Genomic DNA, 25,995 nt, shown 5'->3' on the forward strand with positions numbered 1-25,995 from the left:
GTTATTTCAATAGATCTGAGAGGAGTTTTGTTAAACATAAAAGACTGACAGAGACCTCTGAGCAACTGCAGCTGAACAGTGATCTATGTGAACTACCTCGAGGTTATCTGTACAAAGGTAACTGCATGCAAATCCTCCATTTTTTCTGGCATGATCACAATGTGCGCTCAATGGTAGATGCAAAAGTTGATACTGACAGCCAGTTTTGCTTTGTTTCTTACGAAGATATATGTTGCAACTTGTGATTACGCAAGTTTAGCCTTTGTATGCTACGATGCTCCTTTCAGCATGACTTTCTATTACTCATCGTTCTTCCTCTTGTTTTAAAAGAGTAGATGCCTAAAGTCGATTTTTCTATGATTGCCTTGAAATAACTGACCCGATGTACAGTTTGTTTAAGTTCTATTATTGCCCATTTCCTGAAAAGAAAAAAAAATCTAAGTTAATGCAACTAACAACACTATCTCTGCTGTTACAGCTATCTTCTATTGACTAAAGTTATTTAACCTGATTTTCCATTTGTGTGCAATAATCTTAGATCTTGAATATTTTTATTTTAAACTTACTTCCTGCCTACTGTAAACTGTTACATACAATAAAACTTAAAATAAGGCATATACGTTTATTTTATCTTGTATGAATGAATTAATAGGAATTTATTTCAGAAAATTTGACAAACAACAATCAATCAATCAACCAAATACACACAAAAGAGACTAGTTAACATCAACCAAACCAAACACCAATTTCCAAACAAGATAAATTTATCTGAGCATAAATAGAAACAAAACCCTCCACCAAATAAACCTGTTGGTATGTACAGCCAGAGAACTGCTATAATCGATTAATGGAAATTGTCAGAAATTGTAGATAAGTATTTTTTATCATCATAGGAAAGATAATCAAAAGAATGGTTGATCTTTCTAGACACAAGGTATGTGAGTTTGGTTGTTTTTGGGCAATCAGCAATAATCCTAAACTAACATAAAAACTGCATATCTTTGTTTGTCAGATCTTAACCGTTTTACTAACTAGTCCTCTGCTCATGGCTGACTCAACTTTAAAGCAGCTTCCTTAGCAAAACCAATAGTGAAAACCACACAATAAGATAAATATTCACTAAAAGTTGCCACATTGAAATACAATGTGAACAAAAAAAGCAATACAACAACTCCCTTGTGACCCCTCTTCCTTCCTAGGAAAGATTTTGTGTTAAAGGCCGTTTACAGCTGTTTGTTTAGGGGGAATATCAAGAGGCTTTAAATGTGGTTGAAAAGTAGGAAATACAAAGAGCTCCAAATTAAAATTTGCTTTAAAAAACAGCTTCAAAGGCGTTTGGGCGAAACTGGCTTGTCTAATTCCAGCGGGAGGGTAAAACTTATTTTATTGATGTTGGCATCAACAATATTTAGTATTGCAGGATTTTACTGGGAAAAGTTTGGGGTACAGCTGTAACTAATGTGGATGAATAAGTTTTTAGCATATATGTTGTACAAATGTGGCTGCAAAATTGTGCAGTGGGTAGCACTGCTGCCTTGCAGCAAGAAGGTTCTGGGGTCGATTCCCAGAGTTTGCATGTTCTCCCTTTGCATGCATGGGTTTTCTCTGGGTACTTCCTCCCACAGTCCAAAAATTTGACTGTTAGGCTAATTGGCTTCTCTCAAATGTCCTTAGTTGTGAGTGTGTGCATGAATGGTTGTTTGTCTCTGTGTTGCCCTGCAATGGACTGCTGACCTGCACAGGTTGTACCCCAACTCTCACCCATAGATAATGTGTTTTTTCTTATGCTTTTATATATATATTTGAATACTTCTACTGGCTGCGTTTTGCAGTTACTTCCTGTCTCTGAGTTCAGTCTTACTGTATAGCAATGTCCTGTGAAGTTATTTCTTATTTGGTTGTTGTTTTTCTTTGGTTGTGATTACTTAGTTCTGTGTCTGTGAATAATTTCCCCTCATCAACGTCATCTCCCTGTACAGCTGCTGTGCATTTAGCAGAGACACTAACTATTTCTATTGCGTTTGACTAATCAACCTCCCCAGCAGTCAAGCATTTATACTGTATTTAGTGGCTCCTTTGTCAGACCCTCCTTTGTTCAGCCATCCTTCATTGCATCTTTTTGTGTTTTTCATAGGTTTACTTTTTCATTAAATTGCTTTAACATAACTCATCCTGCTTTCCACTTGCTTTGGAGAAAATTCCTAAAAATGCAACAGTTTTTAAACACTTTCATTAATAGTAAGACAGAAACAGGAAAATTAGGGGAATTTACTGAGAAGCTTTTGAGACCTGTCTCTATAATTGGATTTGAACTGATCCAGTGACATAATGTGAAACTTTCCAAATGTTTACAGATTTAAAATTGGGGAAAGCAGGAGGGAATCGTTTTGATTATTTAAGGCAGAGGCTGCAGCTGACATCATTTAGCCTTTCGTCAATGAAGCCCCTCATGGTATCTGTGGCTCTGATGGAAACACTGTTGACTCCATTACAGTGACATCCGGCCAAATGTGAAAGAAAGACATTTTATTATTATTTTTTCTCCGTGTGAAACCATAATAGACTTAGAAATGTTATCAGGTCTGTTTTACACTCAGTCCACAGTCATTATTTATTCAAACATTCATGCCTTTATAAAGTATTGCATTATGTTGATTTAAAAATGAGCAAAAGCAAAAATAGTCCCTCACTCTGATTATTTAAATCATTATTATTATATATAAAGACAGATAAAAACAAACATAAAAGAGTGGAACATATTTTTTCTCTATGTTAGCAGAATCATACAGCCTCAATCTTCTAGTTCCATCTGAACATTTCCCCATGACCAAAACCAAACTATGCATTGCTGGATTTTTTTTCTCTCTCTTCAGTGTGCATAACACAGCCCTGTGCAAACATATACATCTTATTTATGAGCCCCTGTGGGCAGGAATGAATAGCCAGACTGACGTATAGTCACCTCTATAGCTGTATGAGTGTATTGGTGTGTGAACTTTACTGTAAAAACAAACATCCTCAACCGCTGTTGGTTAAATAGCTCTACTTTTTTCCCCCCATAGAGTTAAAAAAGAAAAAGTTATACAAAAAGTGTTGATCAGACATATTAAGCAACTGGAGCCACTTAGCAGCAGGCCTCCATTAGACATGTGATTACTGGAGCTCAACCCCAGACCGCTACAATGCAGGAATGCTATTAACGAACTGGTATGAATAATTCAGTACTGCAGAGCTTTTTCATGTCGAAGTTTGACTGTTGGAGGTTTTGCAAAATCCCTGATCTTTAGGATATTTAGGTAAATATAAAAGAAACTTTATATATACCAAGCCCCTTGGATACCTCAGTGCAATGAAGCAGGATATTTGGAAAAAGTAAAACAACTTAAATATGGTCTTGATATGTTGATTGTATTGTTCTGTGTGGGTTAAGAGGGATACTGTACAATATAAAAGAGGATAACCAAACGCTTATTGAAGTCTCTTTTGTTTTGTTTTTCCTCTTCTTTTAAGATCTTCAGACATGTTTTAGCATCTTTTAGTGTCTCAGAGGAGTGTTTGTCCTAATGTGTATAGAATGGTCTTTTACAAGAGAAAATTATAGGAATTATCTTGACTGTGTAGATCTGTGCTTAGCAATATGTGTTTAAATTATGTTTTAAAGTGCAGCAGCATGTGTGTGCATGCATGGATCAGCAAAGTTCTGCACATTAGATAAACCTTTTGCATGCAAACAGGTAATCACAACTCTATCTAAAGCGATGTTCACTGGTAAATATTGTACTTGTGGCTCTGGATTTGTATTTGTGAAGAATATTTTAAAAATATGAATCAATAAAAGGAGAAGTATATATAAAATATAGCATTTTCTTTACATTTTTTGTAAATCTTTAAGCTCATAAGATAAAATCAGCCTGTATGATATGCAGATATAATAGGAAAAAAAGAGTTAAATGTTGTTGTGCAGCTGGTTATGTCTGACTGGTTGAACCGGAACGGCTTACTCTTGTAAAGCCTTTGTCTTCATTTTGTTACCAACGGTCACAACGGATGTAATGAAAAAAGCAGATGGTAATCTATGAAACTAAACTGTAACTTAGGTAAAGCTTTGGTAACTCAGCTAAGTGGGTTTGCCACCTTTAATGTGAGAAATTATCTGTGTAATTCAACGAAAAAAACCCCCAACATTAATTCAAGTTTATTTAGTGCAGTTAAACATGAATTACAGGCCTGTCATCATTTAAAAAGCTGTTTGTTTTTTCATGACACAGTAGATTTATGGTAGAAAGCTTGTTTATAAATTCCCATACTCTAATTGAATAGGAGAAGGGTGCTGACCTTGGAACATAGTGAAGACAGATATCTTGAGTAGAAAATAGGGTACAATAGTGAGAAATCCTGAAGAACGGGGTGTCCCGCCAAAACTGATGAAAAGAAGAGAAGAAAATTGAGCCAAGATGCCTGCAGCAACACTAATGGAGCTACAGGATTTTTAAACGATGCATTAAATAAATAAAAAAAACTTCTGCTTTCTTTATTTATCTGGACTATAGGGTGGTAAAGGTAGCATGAAATAATATAAGTTATTCAATAGAATCTTCATTTTCACTAAATCATTAAAACATCTTATATTTCATAATTACACTCGATTTCTGGGTGTTTTTCTTTTTCTTTTTTTTTAGATTTGGTTTCATCATGATTGTGTCATCATTTGCACAAGCAAAACCTCCCCATGATTTAAAAAAAAAAGGATAAATTAAAAACTATGTAAGACAAGGTATATAATATAATAAAATGGCAGCAGAGAGGCAGCAGTTTCCCTTAAGCTTCAGGTATGTCTCCTCTCAAAGACAACTGATTTACATATCAGAGGTGTGGTGATGCTTTTCGTTAACTAATGAAAGACAGATGTGTTTTTAAGTAGCGCCATATTAACTGAGACATTCTGTTCCTCTGCTTGGTGTTTACAATCTGATCTTGATTTGCAGTCAGAGGTGTGCCATTTGACTTACTTATTTTAAAACTTGAGTAAATCTACTTGTTTATTTGAGTCATGTGTTGTCATGCAGCAATCGATGCATGACTCTTGGAACTCAGGAAGTGGGATAACTCTCACTCAAGGGAAGTGAATGTGGCGGATAGTGACGAAGGCCGGGGCCATAAAAGCCAGGAAGCTGCTGGGAAGAATGTCCTGCAACGTCACACGTGTTTGAAGGTCCAAGGGTGGTTCAAAGTCCTACTGTAACATCTGTGGGAAAACGCATATCTGTGGAAAGACTGACACCAAAAAATAGAGACACACTCTGAAGTGCCACTCTCCCATTTCGGGATTTTCCACTCTTCTCACAGCACCTGCCTATACAATAGTTTATTCCCTGAGGGGTCTATCCAAAACATATCCAAATATTCAGTGTCGTTGTTTATAGTATATTATATGCATACCCAAACAAAGGTCCTCAATTAGACTGTCAGTCCTTAAATCTACTTCCCTTGTTTGCTTTGGATACAGGTAACCGTATATTGAGATTAAAGCATGGCAATTTGCCCTTTCAAAGGACAGTGAATTATTATCAGTTTAAACCTCCAAAGTTGTTGGAACTTGTTTTCTAACCACCATGTTTTCTACTGAACTCAAAAGCTTACACAACTTATACTGATGACATATAACAACTCTATTTAATCCACTAATGATTTTTACCCCCATACCTACCACACGCCTCCAGAGCACGCATCCTCTGTTTATATGGCTTACATGTTTTCCACCTGTGTATGGAGAGTCGATTGCAAAGCTTCCAACCCCCATTGTCAAGATTTTGCTCATGTTAAAACCACAATCATCAGAATACCATAAACAGTAATTGAATTCATATAAAATCAACATTTATTTATAAAGCTCTTTACAACAACACCAGGAAGACCAAAGAGTTTCACAGAAAGATAAAAACATTAACAAAAAAAATAGAACCATAAGCATAAAACAATAATGTGTCCTAAGTATTAAAAGCCAGTTAAAAAAAAAAGTTAGTCTTTAATCTGGACCTTAAAAGATGCAGATCAGTGAAAGTCTGTTTTTTTTTTTTTTTGTGTGCCTCTTTTAAGTCAACATCAAAATCTTATCATAGAAACTGTCAGTGCTCAGAACAGATGACCCAGTGATCAATGCGGACAGACAGATTTCTCAAAAAAAGTCCCTTGCAGCGACAGCAAGGACGTCTAAGAAAGGAACCTCTGCAGAAGGAAAACTCAGGTTAGTGACCGCATAAATCTGAGGGAGGATGATTATGAATGCTTGAGTAACTAACCCGGTCTTATAGTTCAGTCCGTGCCCAGAGGAAGGAGTGGATTCCAGCCAAACAGCTGCCAACACCATGGAGCGAACACTGCCCAGAGGCTTCCAGATGATGAAGTCTTGAAGACTGCAAAACTGGCAGCAGATCAGATCTAAGCAGATGAAGGAAGGCAGGACTATCCAGATGGCGAAGCCAAAGCCAGTGTCAAAGAGGTGCTCAGGAGTCAGGGCCAGATGATAATAGATCCGAAGAGGTACCGAAGGGAAATCCAGTTCAGTGTCGGGAAGAAGATCCAGGTTTGGTCAACAGGTAGAATCCAACAAGAGTTCGAAGACAGATCAGGCACACAGATCAGAACAGGAACAGGATACTCAGAGGTCCAAAGGTAGAACAGGTCAGGATCAGGCAATCAGAACACAAACAGGAACACTAGAGAACTCTCATCAAAGGCTTGAATAATCTGGCACTGATGACTGGGAGCAAGCAGGTTAAATAGAGACTGGAGCAGTTGACCCAGATGAACGGCGATGAGAAACTGGGCGGAGCTAGGCAGGTGAATGGAATGAACAATCAAGCTAATCATCCGCGCCAAGATCATGATAGAATAATTTTCAGAGAAATTTTTAGAGTTATATTATTTCTTAAATATTTAATAGGACTATTGGCCTTCTTGCCGTTAGTTGACAGGAAAGTGGTCAAAGAAAAAAAACAGTAAAGGCTAATACTCCTGAAATTGGGAATAAAACCTGGGATGAATATGTCAAGGTCTGTGGCCTTATTGCATTGTGTTCCTGGTCTACAAACTGAGCCAAGGCTGACTGACAGTTATTTTGCCACACAAAAAAAAAGTTCCGTTATCCTCATCTGACCACATGCTGCTGTGCCCCATGACTTGTGGCACACTTTAAAAAAGGATCCTCTCTTTTACTGTTACTTTCAAAAAGGCCAGATTTGCTGACTTCCTGTCTAATTTAATCTGTGTAGATTCTCTTGCTAGAGGTGTCATTTTAAATACATGGCCATATCTTGGGAGGGATCATACTTGTTTTGTGTTTCTTTATGTTCGGATGAAAAGGCATCTGGGAGTTAAAAGGCTTTCAACTCAACCGTGCTATAAACCACATTTTTCTTCCTTACCTAGAGTATATAGTGTGTGTTCCTTGGTTTTAATACTATTTAATAATTCATCTTCTACAACAAACTTCTGAGGCATTCATAGACTAGCTGGATTTTTGCTGAGATTCCATCACACATAAGTGGACTTATAAATAAACTAATATGGGGACCTCTGCAGGCATTTGGTTGCGTTGAAGAGGAAATAAATAACGGTGTTAAGAAAAATGAAAACCATGAATCCTTATAAATAAATGTGTCATGTTGGTTTATATTTTTTTCACCCACATGCAGAATAAAACAGAGAACCAGCGAGTTTTAACATTTTATTTACAGTTCAACAAGAATTTGAAAGCACACAACTACAGGAAGTTAGTTGAACTTTCTGGTTGGTCTGAGGAGAGAAAGCAGACTGATCAGGAAGGAGTTGGTTGATGACAACTGATGTCTGATTGAGTTGCTTTCTTGATAGATGAAGGGAAGGTAGCATGGATCTGTAGGGGTTTGATTCAGGAGGCTTAGCAGACTGAACCCCAGAGGTCCAGGAGAATGTGAGTGAGACCTGTGAGTGTTGATACTTGAAAGAGATGTGGTGGAGAGCATGGAGGCCAGTGATGAAAACTGAGAACTGATCATCTGACAAAGATCTTACCTGTGTGCACGAACATCAGAGATGGACCGAAGTTTCCTGGCAGAGTCCACATTAAAAGATTCATAAGAAGACACATTTCAACAAGAAGGGAATACCTGGTTTAATTCTTTGGCTGGAATACCGTCAGGGGTAATCATTCAGCAAGGAGAGATAATCCTTCTCCTTACATATACACTACTCATCTTGAATGAGAAATGTTCTCGGGTGTGCAGCAAAACTGCAGGAACAAAATGTGCCAACTTTGGGCATGTAGGTGGGCAGTGGTTAGCGTGCACAACCCATGTACGGAGGCCTTAGTCTTTGATGCAGCGGACCTGGGTTCGAATCCAACCAGTGGTCCTTCACCGCATGTCTCTCCTCCCCCCCTTTCCTGTCAGCCTACTGTCTAAAAAAACGAGCCACCAGTGCTGCAAAAACTCAAACAAAAAAAAAAAAAATTGCCAACTTTTATAAGCATACATATAAAAACATAATAAAACATAAGTATGCAGTTTTAAAAAAATTTAAATGATTTTGCAAGGCACTATAAATCGACTTCTTAGTTCACCAAATGCAACAATTATTCTCCATAATAAAAAGAATCAATTTGATTACACACTCAAGTCACTCAAGTCTGCTATTCATGTTTTTATAAGTCTGATACTGCAGTAGATCTCCCTTCTGTCCCTAAAAGCTAATCTGTATTCGCCTCACAGCTGACACTACACAGTTGTATCGGCTCACTGTTAGTTTATGTATAAAACTTGCTCAGAACAGGATTAATAACTAGAGTGCCATGACAGAGCCATAAAATCCTTCCTAAAAGCAGCCAGTACATATTTGAACCCCGCTGTGTTGCATTTTTCTCATCTACACTGTTCAATTTGTGCAAACTGACATGTCTTTATCAACAGCTAAGTTTACAGAGGATTTTTGAAGAAAAAAAAACAAGGACAAACACTGTTACATTGTGGATTTAAAAAAATATACACAGCTTCAAGCTGGTTCTACAAACACCAGATGGAGATATTAAATCACCTGACAATGTTTACAAATACAGCCCAAGAGGTGGAGAATACATTTAACTAAATATCCAGATAATAAACATTTTTTGAGGGATACACCTGGAAGCATCTTGTGTTTAAAAAACATTAAACAGAACTGAAATTTATGGAATATATGTTATCTCTGCTGTTTAAAGTTTACAACAGCGCAAAGCTCAGGTTTTGGCTCTTCTTCTCTGTTGTTGATAGCTTCAGTTTTATATTAGAGAGCTAGTTTTCCTAGTTTAAAGTTAACCTATCTGCAGGAGAAAACGCTTTAGATCTAGAGTTCCTAACAGCCCCCTTATGGATGATAACTGCTGGAGAGAGAAATAAGTACATTTTCAAGTGATTTAGCTTTAAGTCAAAGCCTAGTTTAATGGAATCTAGGTGGAAGTTCAACTGAATAAACTGATTACTTACCCTCACCCTGACTTCGATTCAGATGACCCGGATTCAACCCACTTCCAGCCCCTCCTCCATCATTGTAGCTAAAGCTTAATCAGCGTGTCATTCCTCCTGGACTGTTACTGCGTTCCCTGTGTCATCTTAGCTGGTCCGGCAGAAGACGCCATGTTGAGCCTGGTTCTGCCAGAGGTTCTTCCCAACGGGGAGTTTTTCCTCTCCGCTGTCGCTTTATGCTTGCTCATCATGGACAGGTTCTCTCAACCTGTGTTATCCAACTGGACTTCCATCTTTCAGGTCCCTAAGTGAAGCTCTAGTATCAGCTCACGCAGTCCATTGGATCTCCCCATAAAGCTCAGCATACCGTCTCGTTAACCAGCAGTCTGCAAACTGACCAACTTCATCTATCTCCACTCCCTATTATTTACTCCTGTTCATGCAGATCAAACAAAATTCAGTGCTATTTGCTGATGAAGGTTCTCAGTCATCCAGGTCATAGTCATTCCGTAAAAATTCAAAAAATATTCACTGGACTTGGTTTTCAAGATTTGAAGACGTTTCGCCACCTCTCCTGGAGAAATTCAGTGCTATTGTTTCCTGCCGAGGTCTGTGTGCCAAGACGAAAGTAATTGTATCAATACATTTCTTCTAATTGTCTTTTTCTTTCCATGTGAGTTTTTCCGATTGTAATGGTGAAAAAAAAAGGGAAACCATTGCTCATTAATTAAATATAATGTCCAGAATCAGTGTTAATTGCAATAGATCAAATTTAGCCTGCAGATTTGCTTGCATATCTTTACATAATTAAAATAAGTGAAATTACACACAAAATAATCCTGTAGAAAAATGTTGTTTACCTTTGTAAAAGCACTTAATTTAATAACAATTAACACTACAATATTTTTGATTGTTGGGGTTTTTAACCATGTAGACCATAATATTCAAAGTATTTACTGGTTAAAAAAAATCTCAGTTTCCTTAAAAAAAAAATGTTATTTTCATTTGCTAAACAGTAAAAAATATTTTGAAATACTTTATCCTATAAAATACTAATGAAACAAAGACTGTAGGTTGATTTGTGTTTAAAGGGTATGTGTAAACCACTATGGTAGCCAGAAATGTCCACATAATAACTAGACTTGAATTGTTCTTTAAGCTACATTAAAATAAAAAAAGAGAAGATTAACACGAAATTCATAGCAGAAATTTGTACAGTAGATAAGGTTTTAGTTTGTAGTCTGTATAACCCTTGAAAAGGAAAGGAGAACACTAAGAAGGAAGGAACCAAGGAATGTAGGAAGGGAAGCAGAGAGCATACAAGAAGATTTCAGGAATGTACCAAAGGAAGAAAGGGAGGAAGGAAATCAAAATGCCTTCCGCTGACAATGGAGACGACGTAAAGATGCAAGAAGAAAAGATGCAAAGAACATCCAGTAACTGGGAGCAAAGTGCAGAAAAAATACGGAAAGATACTGTATATGGAGGTATAAAAAATGCAAGAAAATGTATATGTATGTGGAGGGAGAACAGAAGGACACATAAAAAAAAAGCTTAAAGCAAAGAGAGGAAAATAGAAGGATACAGGAAATAGATCAATGGGGAAATTAAAGCTAGATTAAGAGTAGCAGGAGAAGGATGAGGGAAAAGAAGAAGACAGGGTGGAAGAAAGGATTATATGAATGAAAACAAATAGGTGAATAGATAAATGTAGAACATTTTATTTTCCTTTTTAATTTGAATTCAAAATAAAACTTAAAACCACAGATAATATAGAAAAAACTTCCACTAAGATATTCATTTTTCATTTAAAATCAGATCTTATTTCTTTAAAAGCAACAATCTTCACTATATACCTGACACAATGGACCAAATTGTGGTAAAGTTTGTTAAATACAATAATTACCCAACATTTATTGAAATAATAGAGGATGGTAAAATAGTTGCACTTAGTTTTTTGAACATGTAATTCAATAAGAAAATGTTTTTCTTTTTCTATTGAGGTTTATAACAGTTCAAAGATGTAGTCATTTTTGTGTGTTATATTAGTCCAGGACCGATGCATACTCTTCCTGAACCTTTCTGCTAGTGTTGTTTAGCTAAAGGACAATTTAAGGAAAATTATCCAAAGGTAAGCTTTCACTTTTATACAGAGTAATATTTTTTATCTACTTTGAATCATTTGATCAATTGGGTATTCAATGTTAGCGCATTAGTTTTAAATAAGCCATAAAATAACTTTTTAGTGTTTATATTATTAATTTTTAACCTTAAACCTTGTCATGAAGTTGCTTTAAAACCACTGCAGCACCAGTACCACATCACCTCTAGTGAGTTGGCTTTTTTTTAAAGGAAGACTTACAAAGTTTGAGACTTTTCGCCGGTGAAAAACATATTCATGACTAAGACATTATCTACAAGAAATAACAGTTTTAGACATTTGGCAGATTAGCTGTTAAAAGAACTTTTTGTATCAATTTTGAGCAAAAAGGTTCACAATTCACACACACCACTTCTTGCTGCTGCAGAGGGCAAAACTCATGAGAACTATTCAGACATGCATTGATAAAAGGAAAATACCACTACAAGGATTAGCATTATAAAATGGTTAAAAACCTAAAGGCTACATAAAATGCCTATGTAAGTGAAAACTGTTTATATATATTTTTTTATTTAATATTAAATGTAGATCAATAGGGCTGGGTTTCTGAAATCGTTGTTATCCTTGAAGTATTAGGCAGTGAAATGTTCCAGTTTGTTAAACAACAAAAACCAGTATGATGACATGAAATTAATAGTGTTTAGATTGATGTTTATGAAGTTGCCATGACGGTGAACTGAGAGTACTGAGTGCAAACACTGCTGGTATATGACAGATATCAGGAGCCACCTCTCCTCAAACTCACAAGAAGTGTCATCTACAAACACATGAGCATGTCTGACATTTGCCAAGTGGTATCATGATCATGTTACAGTATCTAAAATACGTCAGCCTCTTACCCAACATGCTCCTACAACATGATTGATAGAGAAGAACCAGGTGTTTATGGACTCGTCTCCACACATACACACACACTCTCTCACGCACTTGAGGTTAAAAGCTTAAAATTTAATGCTAAAAAATAAACATAATGCATTTGACTTATAAGAACATAGAAAGCGAAACACCAGGACTTTAAATGGCATAAAACTGTGGATTCCATTATACCGGTAGGTTCCAGTTTCAGAGTGTAAGCAATCAAAACTAGGTCCAAGAAATGGGGCCAAAAAAGTTTTTAAAAGATCAGATTAAATTCTGTGTTTTTATACTGACAGAAAGAGTAAGAAAAAAAATAAGAGTTCCTCCAAATAACACAAACCCACTCATTAAGCCAATTTTATTAACATTTTTTTTCTCTAAATTACGCAACATCCTTCTCATATCTTACTTTTCGATGACAACTTCGTGACACAAGGTGTGGCTGCTTGGAGTTACGGGCTGCTAAATGCTGGAGCACAAATACAAACTACAGGCTGATCCATCTTTGATGTAACCTCTTTAAAACAGGTCAAAAAGAGGCTCAATATTGTATGTAGCCTCCATATGCCTGTTTGACCTCCCTACAATCCGTGGGCATGCTCCTGATGAAGTGGTGGAGGGTCTCCTGATGGAACTCCGCCCACCAGGACTAAAGCATTCGCCAACTCCTGGACAATCTGTGATGCAATGTGACGTTGGTGGATGGATTCAGACATGATGTCCCAGATGTGCTCAATCGGATTCTTGTCTGGGGAAAATGCGGGCCAGTCCAAAGCTTCAATGCCATTAAGAGGAACCCAGGGCCAATCGCACCAGTATATGGTCTCACACGGGGTCTGAGGAACTCATCTCAGTACCTAATGGCAGTCATGCTACCTCTGGTGAGCACATTGAGGACCATGTGGCCCTCCGAAGAAATGCCGGCCCACACCATTACTGACCCAGTGCCAAACTGGTTATGTTGAGTGCAGGATGTTGTAGCCAGCAGATCGCTCTCCATGGTGTCTCCAGACTCTGTCACATGTGCTCAGTGTGAACCTGCTTCCATCTCTGAAGAGCAAAGGGCACCAGTTGAGAATTTGCCAGTCCTGGCATTCTCTGGCAAATGCCAGCATGTTGGGGTGTGAGCACGACCCCCTAGTTTGAAGGAGGTTCTCTGTGCACTTTGTGGAGTCAAAGTACAAATGTAACCTTCAATGTTATATTTTGGGCTTATTATGATAATCTAAAGCTAACAACACAAGACAACATGTTGACAACTATTGGATAGGACATCACAAGACAGATTTGGAAAAAATAGCACCCATAGGAGAGATCTAAAGCCCGGACCACTGCTAAACAAAAAACAAAAGCTAATTTCACATTTATAAAAAAAATGATAATCCACAATAGTTTTCATAAAATGTTCTTTTGATAAAACAAAAGTGAAGAATCCTGAAACATGTTCCTCCTACACATTCTAGACCAAAAGTACATTAAAATCAAGAGTTAAGCATAGAAGAGCTTAAATACTTGGGGTTTTACAAAAAAAACTGAATTACAAGTACAGGCGTATTCAAGCTATGGTATCTTTCTATTTGTATATTGTGCATGCATGGTGCTATATATTTTTATGCTGTGTCTGTGCATTGCAACCACTGACTGTAAAATTACCTGTGAGACATATTCCCAGAGCCAGAAAATTGCTTGTTTTTGCAGCCAAATGCTACACACGTAGGCATTTTACTGGCGCAACTCCGTGAGATTCGGGAGTACCAAGATGGCGGCAGCTGACTTCAGATTTTTCGGGCCTATCAGCAATCTAGTGAATGAGAAGAGGTAAATGTGATGAAATGATTAATTAATCCATTTGTGCCTGACCTCAGTAACCATGGCCACAGACACCTGGATTAATCAGTTCATCCAGTAGAACAAGACAGGAAACAGAAGAGCTGGCTTAAGTTCAGGAAGTAGTGGAGTTGTACATAGAGTCGATTTGCTCTCATGCACCTTCAGCTCAAACACACTTGGGCTATACTTCAAAAAACAACAATTTAAAGCACGCCATACCTGACCAAAACATATCAGGATTCCTAGCTGGTCTAGTGAAAGTCTGAGCTTTGATCTTGGAGAGATTTTGTGGCCTGAACTCAGGGTACTCTTACACTTTTTTAACAATAACAATAATCATCTTCATTAAAAAAATTTTTTTTTTTTTTTATTTTTTTTTTTTACAGAATTCACAGCCTTAAAAGGCTGTAAACACTCCGCCACCCCCACGAAACGAATGTTTTTTTTTTTTGCCTTTTTCCCTCAATGCACCCAGCATTTGAAGACTGTCTCCAGTTTGGCTAATTAAAAGGCAGTGAGCAGAGCCATACTTTGGCTACAGGCCAAAGGTCGGGGTGAAAAGCACTTAGCCTCCTGCATGTGTGCAAGGGGTCGTAAATATGTTTGCAGCCCTAGTGCTACAGTAAAAATGAGGCCTGCCCCCTGCCTCTTTCTAAGGAGGCTAAAGGTTATCAAAACATAGGATACATGGATACCCCAAATGAGGGAAAAGAATTGGTTGGGGAGGAATTATTTGAGGTAGAAATCACTTTTTATTTTTATTTATATTAATACAACAAATGTTGCAATTTACTGAATGACTGGTTTTGATTGTTTTTCTTCAGGAATTATTCTGTAACTTCCTCCGATCCCTAAAACCTGAAGCTGCCTCTATGCTTCCCTTTATTCTTTTTCTCCTTCTATTACTGTCTGTTTCTTGTCATCTGTCTTCCTGACAAAAAGGGCTGAAGAAAGCCTGAACCTTCAGCCAAAAATGAGCAAAAGGGAAAAAAATTTAAACATAGTCAAGTATAGTGGCAGGAAGAAAAGACTTAGTGAAAATGAGATACAGTACATAAAGTGCTCCAGAGAATCAGAGATCCACTCCTAACCGAATTCCTGTTCCCATTGGCTGTCACACTGTCCAATTAGAGTCCAGGGGAGTACCACTTCCTGTCCAATCATGCAGGGAGCGGCGGGGGGCCAGCTGCCGTTTGCATCTGTGTGTATTTTTATGTGTGCCTCATTCAGGTACACAGCAAGCATGCAGGGTTTATGCGTACATATAAGTTGGCTTTAGGCACAGATTGTGCACATTATGCGATATAGGCCTGAGTCAATGGTTGGGGAGGAGGGAGTCTATAGCTTACTGAGAAAACAGCCTTTTTAATGCATAAATAGTAACCTCATAAAGTAAACAGAGACACAGCAGCTCAGTGTGCCAGAGTGCAGTTTACTCTCAGTTACAAACACTAACATGTACTTGTTTGCGTAACTCCACACGCTCCTCGGTGTCAGTGGTCACCTTTTAAACTTTGGTTAGCTACCAGAGGTCTGTTACTTGGAGCACTTCTATCTGGAAAGAGATCTCCAACATAGCTCCTGGAATCCACAGGATACCCCCCCCCCCCCCCCCCCCCGGCAACCCAGGTTTCCATTTTTTAAAATGTCTCCATTTCCTCTTCACGCCCCTGCTATTTCTCAAGTTTCTCATGTTCCTTTTGAGTTGCTGTCACTTAGAGTAGGAACTCTTCATCAAACATGATCACAATCTCCATTTATTAGCCATTATCACACTTATTAGTTCTCCCTATTTAGTGGATCTTTTAATTAAATCTTACCAGTAATTTGTGTAAAGGATCTGATTCAACATCAGGAAGCATTTAAATACAGAACAAATCTATTCAGTATATAGGCTTCAAATATTGATTGGGCTTTGGTTATTTTTCTGTAATATATTCATTCCCCTGTTTTATTTCTTTTTTTTTTTTTACTTCTTTTATTCTTTTTAACATTCATTCTTTTTATACAGTTTTATTTCCTTAATATGTACTGCCTTTAGTGGCAGCTGTGGCCGTTTTAAAGGGCTCTATAAATAAATTTGAGTTGAGCGGAGTATAGTTTGGATGTAGGACAACTGTCATAGAATAGGGACCATATAGCTAAGACTATCATTATTATCTTTTTTGGTTAAAATCTAATCAGGATGCTAAACCAGTTTTTGGTGAAATTGCCCCAATGTAGTTAACGAGAAGGGTCCCATATACTTTAATTAGATTATTGTAAAAACCCAGCCCCCATTAGTACCTATGTACCAAAATCCCTATGAGACCAATAAATATGTGTCAATTGGCCATATATATAATTTTATATATGTATTCCAAGACTCAAAAAGGGCTGAAATAGTGTTTTAAAAACCCTTTGGGACATAACTACACCAGAACTTTGATTTTCTAGTTTTTATGTCATGTAAAACAAATAGAATTGTAAAAAAAAAATAAGGGATTATGTCATAGATTTCAGTTAAAGTGATAGATTTCTCATCAACCTTGGTATAAGGTATAATATATTTAAAAAAAGTATGTTAGATTATAAACACACATTTTTAATTTGAGCACAGTAGACTGTTGCCGAGCTCTGCTGTAAGGTCATTAGCCTTTCTGTGTGGCCTCTGCTTGTTTTTCCTGCACATGTGTAAGTTTTCTAACAGTAATTCACTTTGAAGATTATAAACTGTAAGAATCCAGGTCAACATGTTTTATGGCACAACCTCATGTTGATCTTTTAAAGACTAATACCGGCTGAAACAATACTTGTTCTGATCCACACTATGCATTCCTTCATCATATGGGTTTCAGCAGAGAGAATGACATGATAAATGTTCCTTTGAGAAGCTTGGGTGATGGAAATCCTCTCCCAAAGCCAGGTCGCATTCCACTCGTCAGGCTGAAGTAAACGTGAGATCCTGACGGTCAGTCTAATGACGCATGTGCTTATCCATAAAGTTTTTCTTCTGTGTGGAAAGGATCCATTGAGTATTTTTCCATCTCTTGCAGGATGTGACAAGCGAGGAGAAATGATAATAGCAGCAGTAATCAAAGCAATGCACAAGAAAAATATGTTTTTTATTTCTTGTGAAAAGAGGAAAATAACCAATTTTATATCATTTTAAGGTGCAGAGATGCAACCGAGACAAATATTGATTATTATAACTCATGCATTTGACATGAATCCTTTAGTAACATACTGACAGAATGCATGTAAGTAGCTCTCTATTTCCAACTATCCTGTCAAGAGAAGCAAAAGCTAAACTACTTATTTATGGGCAACTGTTTTAAATGAAGTACAGATTAAGCATCATAAAAGCATCCTCACATGCCCTACAATAAAACAACGCACATGGCCTGTAAAAGTGCAGTGTTTTGGTTGTAGTATGTGTGTATTTTGGCAACACGCCTATGGCTGATGTTGATCAAGTGTGACCACACATCCCAAAGCGGGGAAACAGATGAATGCATGCCAGTATGCATGAGTGCCATTTTCTGAAAAATTGCTATTTCTGTTCTAGGTTTTCTCTTTTTTTTTAAATCCCTTTCTCAATTCTTTTCTCCAAAAGCAGTTCTTTCTCTCATAGATTTAGAAAAAAGAAAGAACTGAAAACCGTAGAGCTTGCATTTATATTGTTTTGACAGAACTTTTTCTTGGAACTGCTGAATAGTTTCTTGGAGATTTACCCTGGCTGGATCCAACCTGTGCTGTAATGCAGGCTGTGTGGGAATGAAATCAAAACTTTTAGAGCAAAACCAAGAGTTTGAAACTATAAACAAACACTTAACCTCTTAGTGAAATACATTCAAATATGATGCTTTTTTTTGTGTGTGTTTTCCCCTGTGGTATTCCAGTGATGCAAAACCTAAAGTCTGCTCATGAGGTTTGACCACAGTTATGATGAGCCACAGAATGTCCAATTATTCATCTCAGTGAACTATTTGATGTCAAAGTGCACCTGGAAAATCACTGCTTTAACGCAGCAGGAAGCGTGCCAAGAGTGAAAGTAAGGGTTGTAGCTGTGATGTCGCAATCAAATCACATGATCTCAGTTGGCAAAAGCCAACTGTTTACATCCTGCATGCTGCTTTGTTTGCATTTACTGGAAGGCTGTCCTGTTAAAGCATAAAAAAGAAAAAGCTGGAGGATTTTTTTTTTTATCCTAAAATCATGCATTGAAAGAAAATAGACGATTAAATTAATAAAGGGTTTAGGACTAAGTGGGTTTTAATTTATTTGTTCAAACTGAAATCTGTTTTTTGTTGTGGTTTATGCTTATTTCCTTTAGAATCTTCTTAAATTGACATTTTCTTTGTCGTACCAAGAAGATTTATGTTTATGTGAGATAATCTGAAGTAGAGTAAATCATTGATATTATGGAGAAGATTTGTAACAAAATCATCCGTAGATTATCTCCCTGTTCATTGAATCCAATCTGCTAAGCGACTGTAAACACTGGCAAAATTAATTTATTTGTTTTATTAATCCAGTATCATAAACTTAAGTGAGCATATTAAATATGGCATAACTAGAAATCCATTTTCCTTGACAGATTATCGAATGTAAAAGACAAGAGAAAATATTAGTTATATTTGATAAACCTTTAGAAAAAAAAAGAATTGCATCTTGAGGTCACTTAGCACTCCATAATGATTTCTTGGAGCTTTTTACTCTGCATGCAAGCCCGTTGTACTTTCTGATATAATATTGTTGTTCACAGAGTAGAATAAATAGATTAATATAAGGAAAAACATCTCAAGTTAGCCATTCTGAACGGTGGAGGACGCCGTTTCCCTTAAAAAGGCCTTGGAAACTTTACAGAAAGGTATGAAATAAAATATTCTGTCCCACAAAAGACAAATTACGGCATCACATAAATCAATTTTAGCACCCTCAAAACCACAATAGAGAAAAGAAAAAGTATGCCTTTTCTTGACGGATTAGAAGCGATGAAGCTTTGATAACATTAAAATACACATTTGAGAATAAAAAAAAAAATCTCAGTACCAAGTTATGGCTTCCTTTAAAACACATGTGCTAGGAGGAATAAAACACCAACCACAACTAAAAAGAAAGAAAAATAACATTTGATGCTGCTGGAGAAATTTAAGCCTTTGTTTTTTTTTTCTCAGGAATATTCAGAGATGCCAGTTTTCTTTCACCATAAACCACCAACACGAAAGTAAAGGGGGTTTAAATGTGTTAAACAACTACAATACATTACACGGTGTCAGCCCTCCGTTTATTTTGGCACAACAATGTACATTACAGCACAATGAGGTCATAAAGTACAGTGTGTCCTGAGTCTGTATATAATCTTCATAATGTATGTGATCCATGCCTTCCTTATGTTAGCCTCTGTCTCTGCAGCCTGAAGAAAAACAGACCTATGATTTATTCTGCACTGACTCTACCTTTGGTGAAACAATCCGTTCCTGGCTTAGATCTGCAGCTAAATCTTCTCTAACATGTTAAGTGCATCTAGAGCTCATAGTCTGAGAGGAGACAGTAAATAGAGAACATACAAAGGTTTCCCCACGAACACATGCTGTGTGTCATTAGGCCATGTTTGATGTTTTTTCTTTCTTTCATCTCACTAAGATGCTTAGACACACAAAAACAATTAAAAATACTTATTTCCAAACTCTCAGTTTAAGCTATTTCCTACTTCCCTTTTTCCCTGGGAGTAAAACTCTACTGTCTGGTATTTTCAAATGACTTTCTTTCAGCTAAACTAATGTGTAAAAATGTGTGTAGCCTATGGACCTGTCTTGTGCATTTCAGGAATACTTGTTGATTCAGAGAAAAATTATGTGATAATAAATTCTTACATCATGATTTTTCAAAACAAAGATTTAATCTTTGACTAATGACCCTTTTTGCATTCTTTTTAGTTTTTACGTGGATAGGACTACACCCATCCACTCATTTGTGATCAGTTACAGATTTAGGTTGACTCAAAACAGCTTTTAATTAATTTATCTTAAGAATGACTAAATGCATCAAACTATTTTTGAAGAAAATGTGACAAGAAAATAATAGTATCACCTTTTTCAACCAAGTGCACTTTTGGATTGAACAATATTTATATATATTTTTCCTATGACAAAGACACCACTACTTTGTTTACCGTAATTAAAATATTGCATGCACTGATTGTTTTCCAGGTTAAAAAAAACAACAAAAACACACTGCAAAATCTTTGTGATTCTATCATACCAGTAGCACAGGCTACTGACATGATGATGAATAACATAGTAAGCATTGCCCCAAATCATTCACATGATTGTTTTCTTCTAGACTGCAGCAGTATCTCAGGTCTTTGCTGCCCTCTCCTGGTTGTATTAATCTTTTCCAAAAGCTCAAAAGTTAAGTTTTCCTAAAGTTTGTTTTAATACTATCTGGGTTAGCATTTGATAGTCTCCATTTATATTTTATTTTCTATAAATATATGTATTTTTATATTTGAAAAGGTTCTTCTGTTTTCCTATTAATTTCATACTTTGTACCCTTAATGAATAATTGCCCCTCCACTTGCTTGTGTTTCAGGGAGGTTCCATCCCTAATGTCAATATGAACCTTTACGCCACCAAAAAGACAGCAGCTGAAGGGATGCTGGACATCGCTCTGTTCCTGGCCAATATCACACACATGAAGACTGTCATTGAACAAGGAGCTGGATATCGGTATGCTGCAGAAAAGTTACAAAACATTTACATTTTTTAAGTGTTGCTTAGGAAATTCTTTGCTTACAGAGGAGTTTCCTGCAAAATGATCCTTATTTTTGGATCAGTAGTGATTTTTCACAGATTTGTAATGTTTTGGTTCTCAGGTACTATGCAGCTGTGCTGACGCTCATCTCCTTCTCCCTGGCTCTTCAGATCATAGCCGGTGTCCTGATTATTATAATTGGTGAGCATTTGGGAAAATACTTCATTTTGACCTTTTTTTTTTTAGATCTCTTTGTTTTATTAACCATATTAACACATTAACCTATTCTCACATTGGTTTTTTGTCAATTCTTGGTACAAAATGTATGTTTTTCTCTTGCATTGTGTTATTTTTGTGTGTGTGTGTGCATTGATCAATGTGTTGCAGCCCGGCGGGATTTGAATGAAGAAGCCAACCAGAAGCCCCTGGACAGCTTGAACAACAAAGCAACCCTCGCTATCTTCCTCATCTTCATCACCAACATCTTTATTTCTGTACTTGGGATGGAACGCACCGGCCTCTTTGCCAGGATGCACTTCTGACTTTCAGTTTTATGCCAACAGATCTCATTTAATACATCTGATCAGACACATAAATGAGTATAACTTACATTTCTAATCACCTAATAACACGTTTTATTTCATTATGGGTGAGTGGACTGGGGCAAAGCACCAACTGGCTATGTGTCTGTCTCCATCCTGTTGTCTGTGTGCTTGTGTTATGCTCATCTGGATGTGTGTGTCTGTTGCCTGCGTGTGTTATTGATGTGTGTGAATATGAATGTGTGTGTCTGAACAGCTCGTTTTGAGCTGAGACCCCTCCCCTCCTGCCGCCGATGTTTGAACTTCCTGAACAATCTGATCACCGGCATCATCTTCCTCACTCTTCTTATAAACATCATCAAAGCTGCGTTCGGAACACAACGCAGCTGCCTTCTGCGGTGGCTGTTTCACCGCTTTATTGTGTAACTTAGCTGACATGCAGTATGCTTATTAATCTATAGGAATATTAAAATTAAACTACCAGTAAAAAGGTAATACTGACAGTGTTTCTTAAATACTACATTTGAGGTACAGATTTCACTCTTATAGATATAGATGTGATATAAAGCATTCATTTAGGGTTATTTTTCTTCTTTTTGTTCAAAAAAATAAAAGGGTTCAGTGCTAGAGTTTGGCTCACTTTCTAACAATTTTAAGTATTTATTTAAAATAACCTCCTCAATATTCTAAATTCAAAGCTAAGTGCTTCTTTTTCAAATGCATTTGCTAAACTGCACATCTTATAAAAATATCTCACTGCCACACTCATATAAATCTGAACAATACAATTTAGATAACTTTATACAAAGGATGCCTGTTTTTTATTTTTATTTTCAATGCAGTTTAAGTCCTTGCACATAAATGTAATAGATCAAGAAATTTTAATATTTTGAAATATTAATTATTCAACTTTTCTTCACAAAAGCAGGATTGTGCCTCATTACACCAAGGTATTCCCTTTATTGTCCCACAATGGGGAAATTCTAGTGTTTACAGCTGCAAAAAGATTATAGAAAAAATTGTCACACAAATATGGACCTTAGAACATAATAGTAAAAAGTTAAAAATAAACAAATAAAACACTGTACTATAAAGTTTTTTGACAATGTAAAAACTGCACCTGGAGTATAAATAACCAATATACAGCTATGGAAATTTTTACAGTAATGAATATTTAAAAAATAGTAGTATCACCAGAGATGAGCAGTATGTTATTTACCTGACTAAGATAGAAACTGCGCAAAATCAGCATGAATGTAACAACATATTTAAGTTGTTGGGAACAGTGATGGTTATAAAGTTTTACAGCTGCTGGGAGGAAGGATGTGTGATAACGCTCACTGGTGCATTTAGGGTTCAGCAGTCTGTCACTGAATGAGCTCTCCAGTTCCACAACAGCTTCATGCATGGGATGGGTGACATTATCCAACAGAGATGTTAATATAGTTAGGATCCTTTTGTCAGCTCAGATACAGATAAGCGATCGTTCCAACAGACAACTCCACAGAAGATGGCTGATGCTGCAACAGTCATAGAAGATCTTTAGGAGCCCCGTCTGCAAAAGACACAGTCTCCTCAGCAGGAAGCAGAGATGGGAAATGTGGAGTCAACAAGTTATCTCCATGTCATGTATTTGTTCTATCCACCCACTGAAGCAGGTGAGTCCAATCTTCACTGTGAATCAACCTGTGCAGATTGGACTCACCTGGTTAATTGGCTGGGTAGATTAAATACACGACATGGAGATGACTTGTTGACTCCACATTTCCCATCTCTGGCAGGAAGCGTCTGCTCCGACCTTTCTTATACATAGCCTCAGTGTTGTGTGTCCAGTCAGCTTCTAGCTTTTCAGCTTCTAACCAAGAAAATCGTACCAGAATTGACTAATGAGCCAAGGAATTAGTTGAATATGCAAAAATGTCTACAAAATCAATTAGCCGTAGGTTTAATGTTCAAGGGATTGTCTGATTCAAAGTTCTATATTTTTAATCACATTAACATCAATTAGCACCACTATTTTAATTGTTGAATTTCTGCACAGGATCTTAAGACACCTTACTCCTCCACAGTATACCACTGGGAAACAATAGAATTTATTCTGTCCTGTTTTAATATCAGTTTGACAAAGCAGGCTTGAGGGGCGTGTGACTGAATTGTATGATTGAATGAAAAAGCTGATAGCGTGGATGTAAGCATCAACTGTATGCGTGTGTGTGTTTGATGGTAATGTGGGAAATTGTTTGCTGTGTCTGCATGTGTGTGCGTGCATGTTGTAGCCCGCAGGGACCTGAATGTGGTGTCCAATCAGAAGCGACTCGACTACCTGAATAACCTCACCACAGGCGTCATCTTTGCCACAACTGTGGTCAACTTCTTTGTTAGTTTCTTCGGATCCAAGAGGACGGGCTTCTTCCGCTGGCTGCTGGCTAGACTCCACTTCTGACTCGAGCAATGCTGCAAACTCAATCTTATGTTCGCTGATACAGTAGTTCAGCCATCAAGAAAACTTCTCTCCAGCATTGATGTTTTATATTAAATGAACACCTTGATTGAGGAGTTGGGACGAAGTTCAGGCAAATACATGAACAATTCAATTTTTTGAATCTTTCTTTTTATTCAAGCTTTGTAACTGAAAACTGTAATCCATCTTAACATTTATATTTTTACAAATGCATTTGTGGTTCTCTGCTTTGCGTAAATATAAAAAATGTGTGACTTTCATAGTTTTTAGACTTTTATACAAAGGTTGCATCTATTATCTTTTGATTATAATGTTTTAATAAATGCCTTTACTTACATATAAGCTAACTTAAAAATAAGATTAAATTCAAAAGCAATGCTTTATTGGGTTCCGCATTAGTGAGAAATCACAGTTAATATCTTTAAACTTTTACCTCCAGTATCCTGAATAAAGCAAATAACTTGAAAAAGAACCTGAGTTGTCCTTAAACTGCAGTTTGCCTGTGAAAATGATGAAATAAAGTGTGTTTTTTCTCTTTAATATTATTGGTCATTACTTATTTTTTTTTTTATTATTATTTATTATTGGTCATTATTGATTTATGAAGGAAAATATGATACAGCCTTTTTTTTGTGTGTTTGTCTGTTTGCACTGTGCATTTGCATGTAGGACGTCGAGATCTGAACAACTCCACTCTCCAAAGGCGTCTGGACTACCTTAACAATGTAACAACCATCATAGTCTTCATCACAACAGTTCTCAACTGCTTCATCAGCACGTTTGGCATGCAGCGGACTGGATACTTCCCATGGCTGATGATGCGCATACATTGATTCAAATGTCAGATGTGCAGCAGTTTTTCAAATTCTTTTTTTTCCTTCATATTATTAACTGTGCTGTGCAGCTTTGCAATAATAAAACCTCCATTATTCTTTTTTATTTTTATTTTTCAAAAACATTATGTATCATATTTATTTATCATATGAGTTATTTATAATATATAATATGATATTTATAATATATGTATTTATAATTGGTGATAAAATAAAATATGTGGCATTATTTTTCTCTGTGTTGTACACAGAGGGTCAGCTCTCTATGGTTACCAGCCTGGATGATCTCTTGATAGTAGATGATTTAGGACCAGCTTTCTAGATTATAGTTATTGTCTTCTGGACAGAAATCAGGAGTCCAATAAATCTCATGTATCTGCACAAATCACTCAGAAGTATTTTGATTTTATATATTTCATTAAAGTCCAAACAAGGTTTAAAACCACATCCAGAAAATGTGTGGTGTAGTATCAAACATTCAAAGGGTACTGTGCAAATATGATATATAATATAATACTCAACAAATGAAAAATTTATTGATGATTGTTCTTAATAATTTATTAATAAGAAATGTTCTGTGTGAGGACCAAAATAATGTGTGAGGAGACTAGAACCAACCCAGAGCCGAATCAAACTACATGTTATTAGAGATGTAACTTGGTGATGGTGAGCAGAGTTTCTGTATGTCTGCTGCCCTTAGTGAGGAGAGCAGAGCTTGATGCGTGTATGCTGGGTGCCAGGGTTCACGCATGTGTGAGAGTTTTGAAAAGTACACATTAACCTGACATGGGGGAGGAAAGGGGTAGCCAAACTTTTTATTTAGTGCTATTACTTTACTCTCAATTATTTTCTAAATTTCAATACCCATCACCTCAATATTCCTGCATCTATATCCAGATTCTGTTCTATTGATGGCATTAACCCTAACAAAGCAATGAAGCTTTCCAATCCCCTGCTTTGCCTAAAGGTTCTTTAATTGATACTTTAATCATTGCTCACTATTCAGCAGCACAGGCACTATGACAGCCCTCGTATTTTTTTTAAATCATGCAATGAGTGCAATATTGCCAAAATAAAGTTTTTTTTATTATACACA

At 36.7% G+C, this 25,995-nt stretch overlaps 1 protein-coding gene across 4 annotated transcripts in view; it reads left to right on the forward strand.

The window, feature by feature from the left end:
• Positions 1-24,985, forward strand: part of ninj2 (ninjurin 2) — a 33,099-nt gene extending 8,114 nt beyond the window's left edge. The window contains exons 2-4 of one of the 4 annotated variants that reach the window (XM_015392415.1): positions 20,902-21,038; positions 21,185-21,264; positions 24,736-24,985. In XM_015392415.1, the coding sequence (XP_015247901.1) occupies positions 20,902-21,038; positions 21,185-21,264; positions 24,736-24,899 (381 nt within the window). In that variant the 3' untranslated portion in view covers positions 24,900-24,985. The other 3 variants (XM_015392414.1, XM_015392413.1, XM_015392417.1) reach the window with 3 other exon arrangements.
• The last annotated feature ends 1,010 nt before the right edge of the window (positions 24,986-25,995 follow it).

The sequence above is a fragment of the Cyprinodon variegatus genome, unplaced genomic scaffold (assembly GCF_000732505.1).
Source record: "Cyprinodon variegatus isolate N-32 unplaced genomic scaffold, C_variegatus-1.0 Scaffold590, whole genome shotgun sequence".
Lineage (NCBI taxonomy): Eukaryota > Metazoa > Chordata > Actinopteri > Cyprinodontiformes > Cyprinodontidae > Cyprinodon > Cyprinodon variegatus.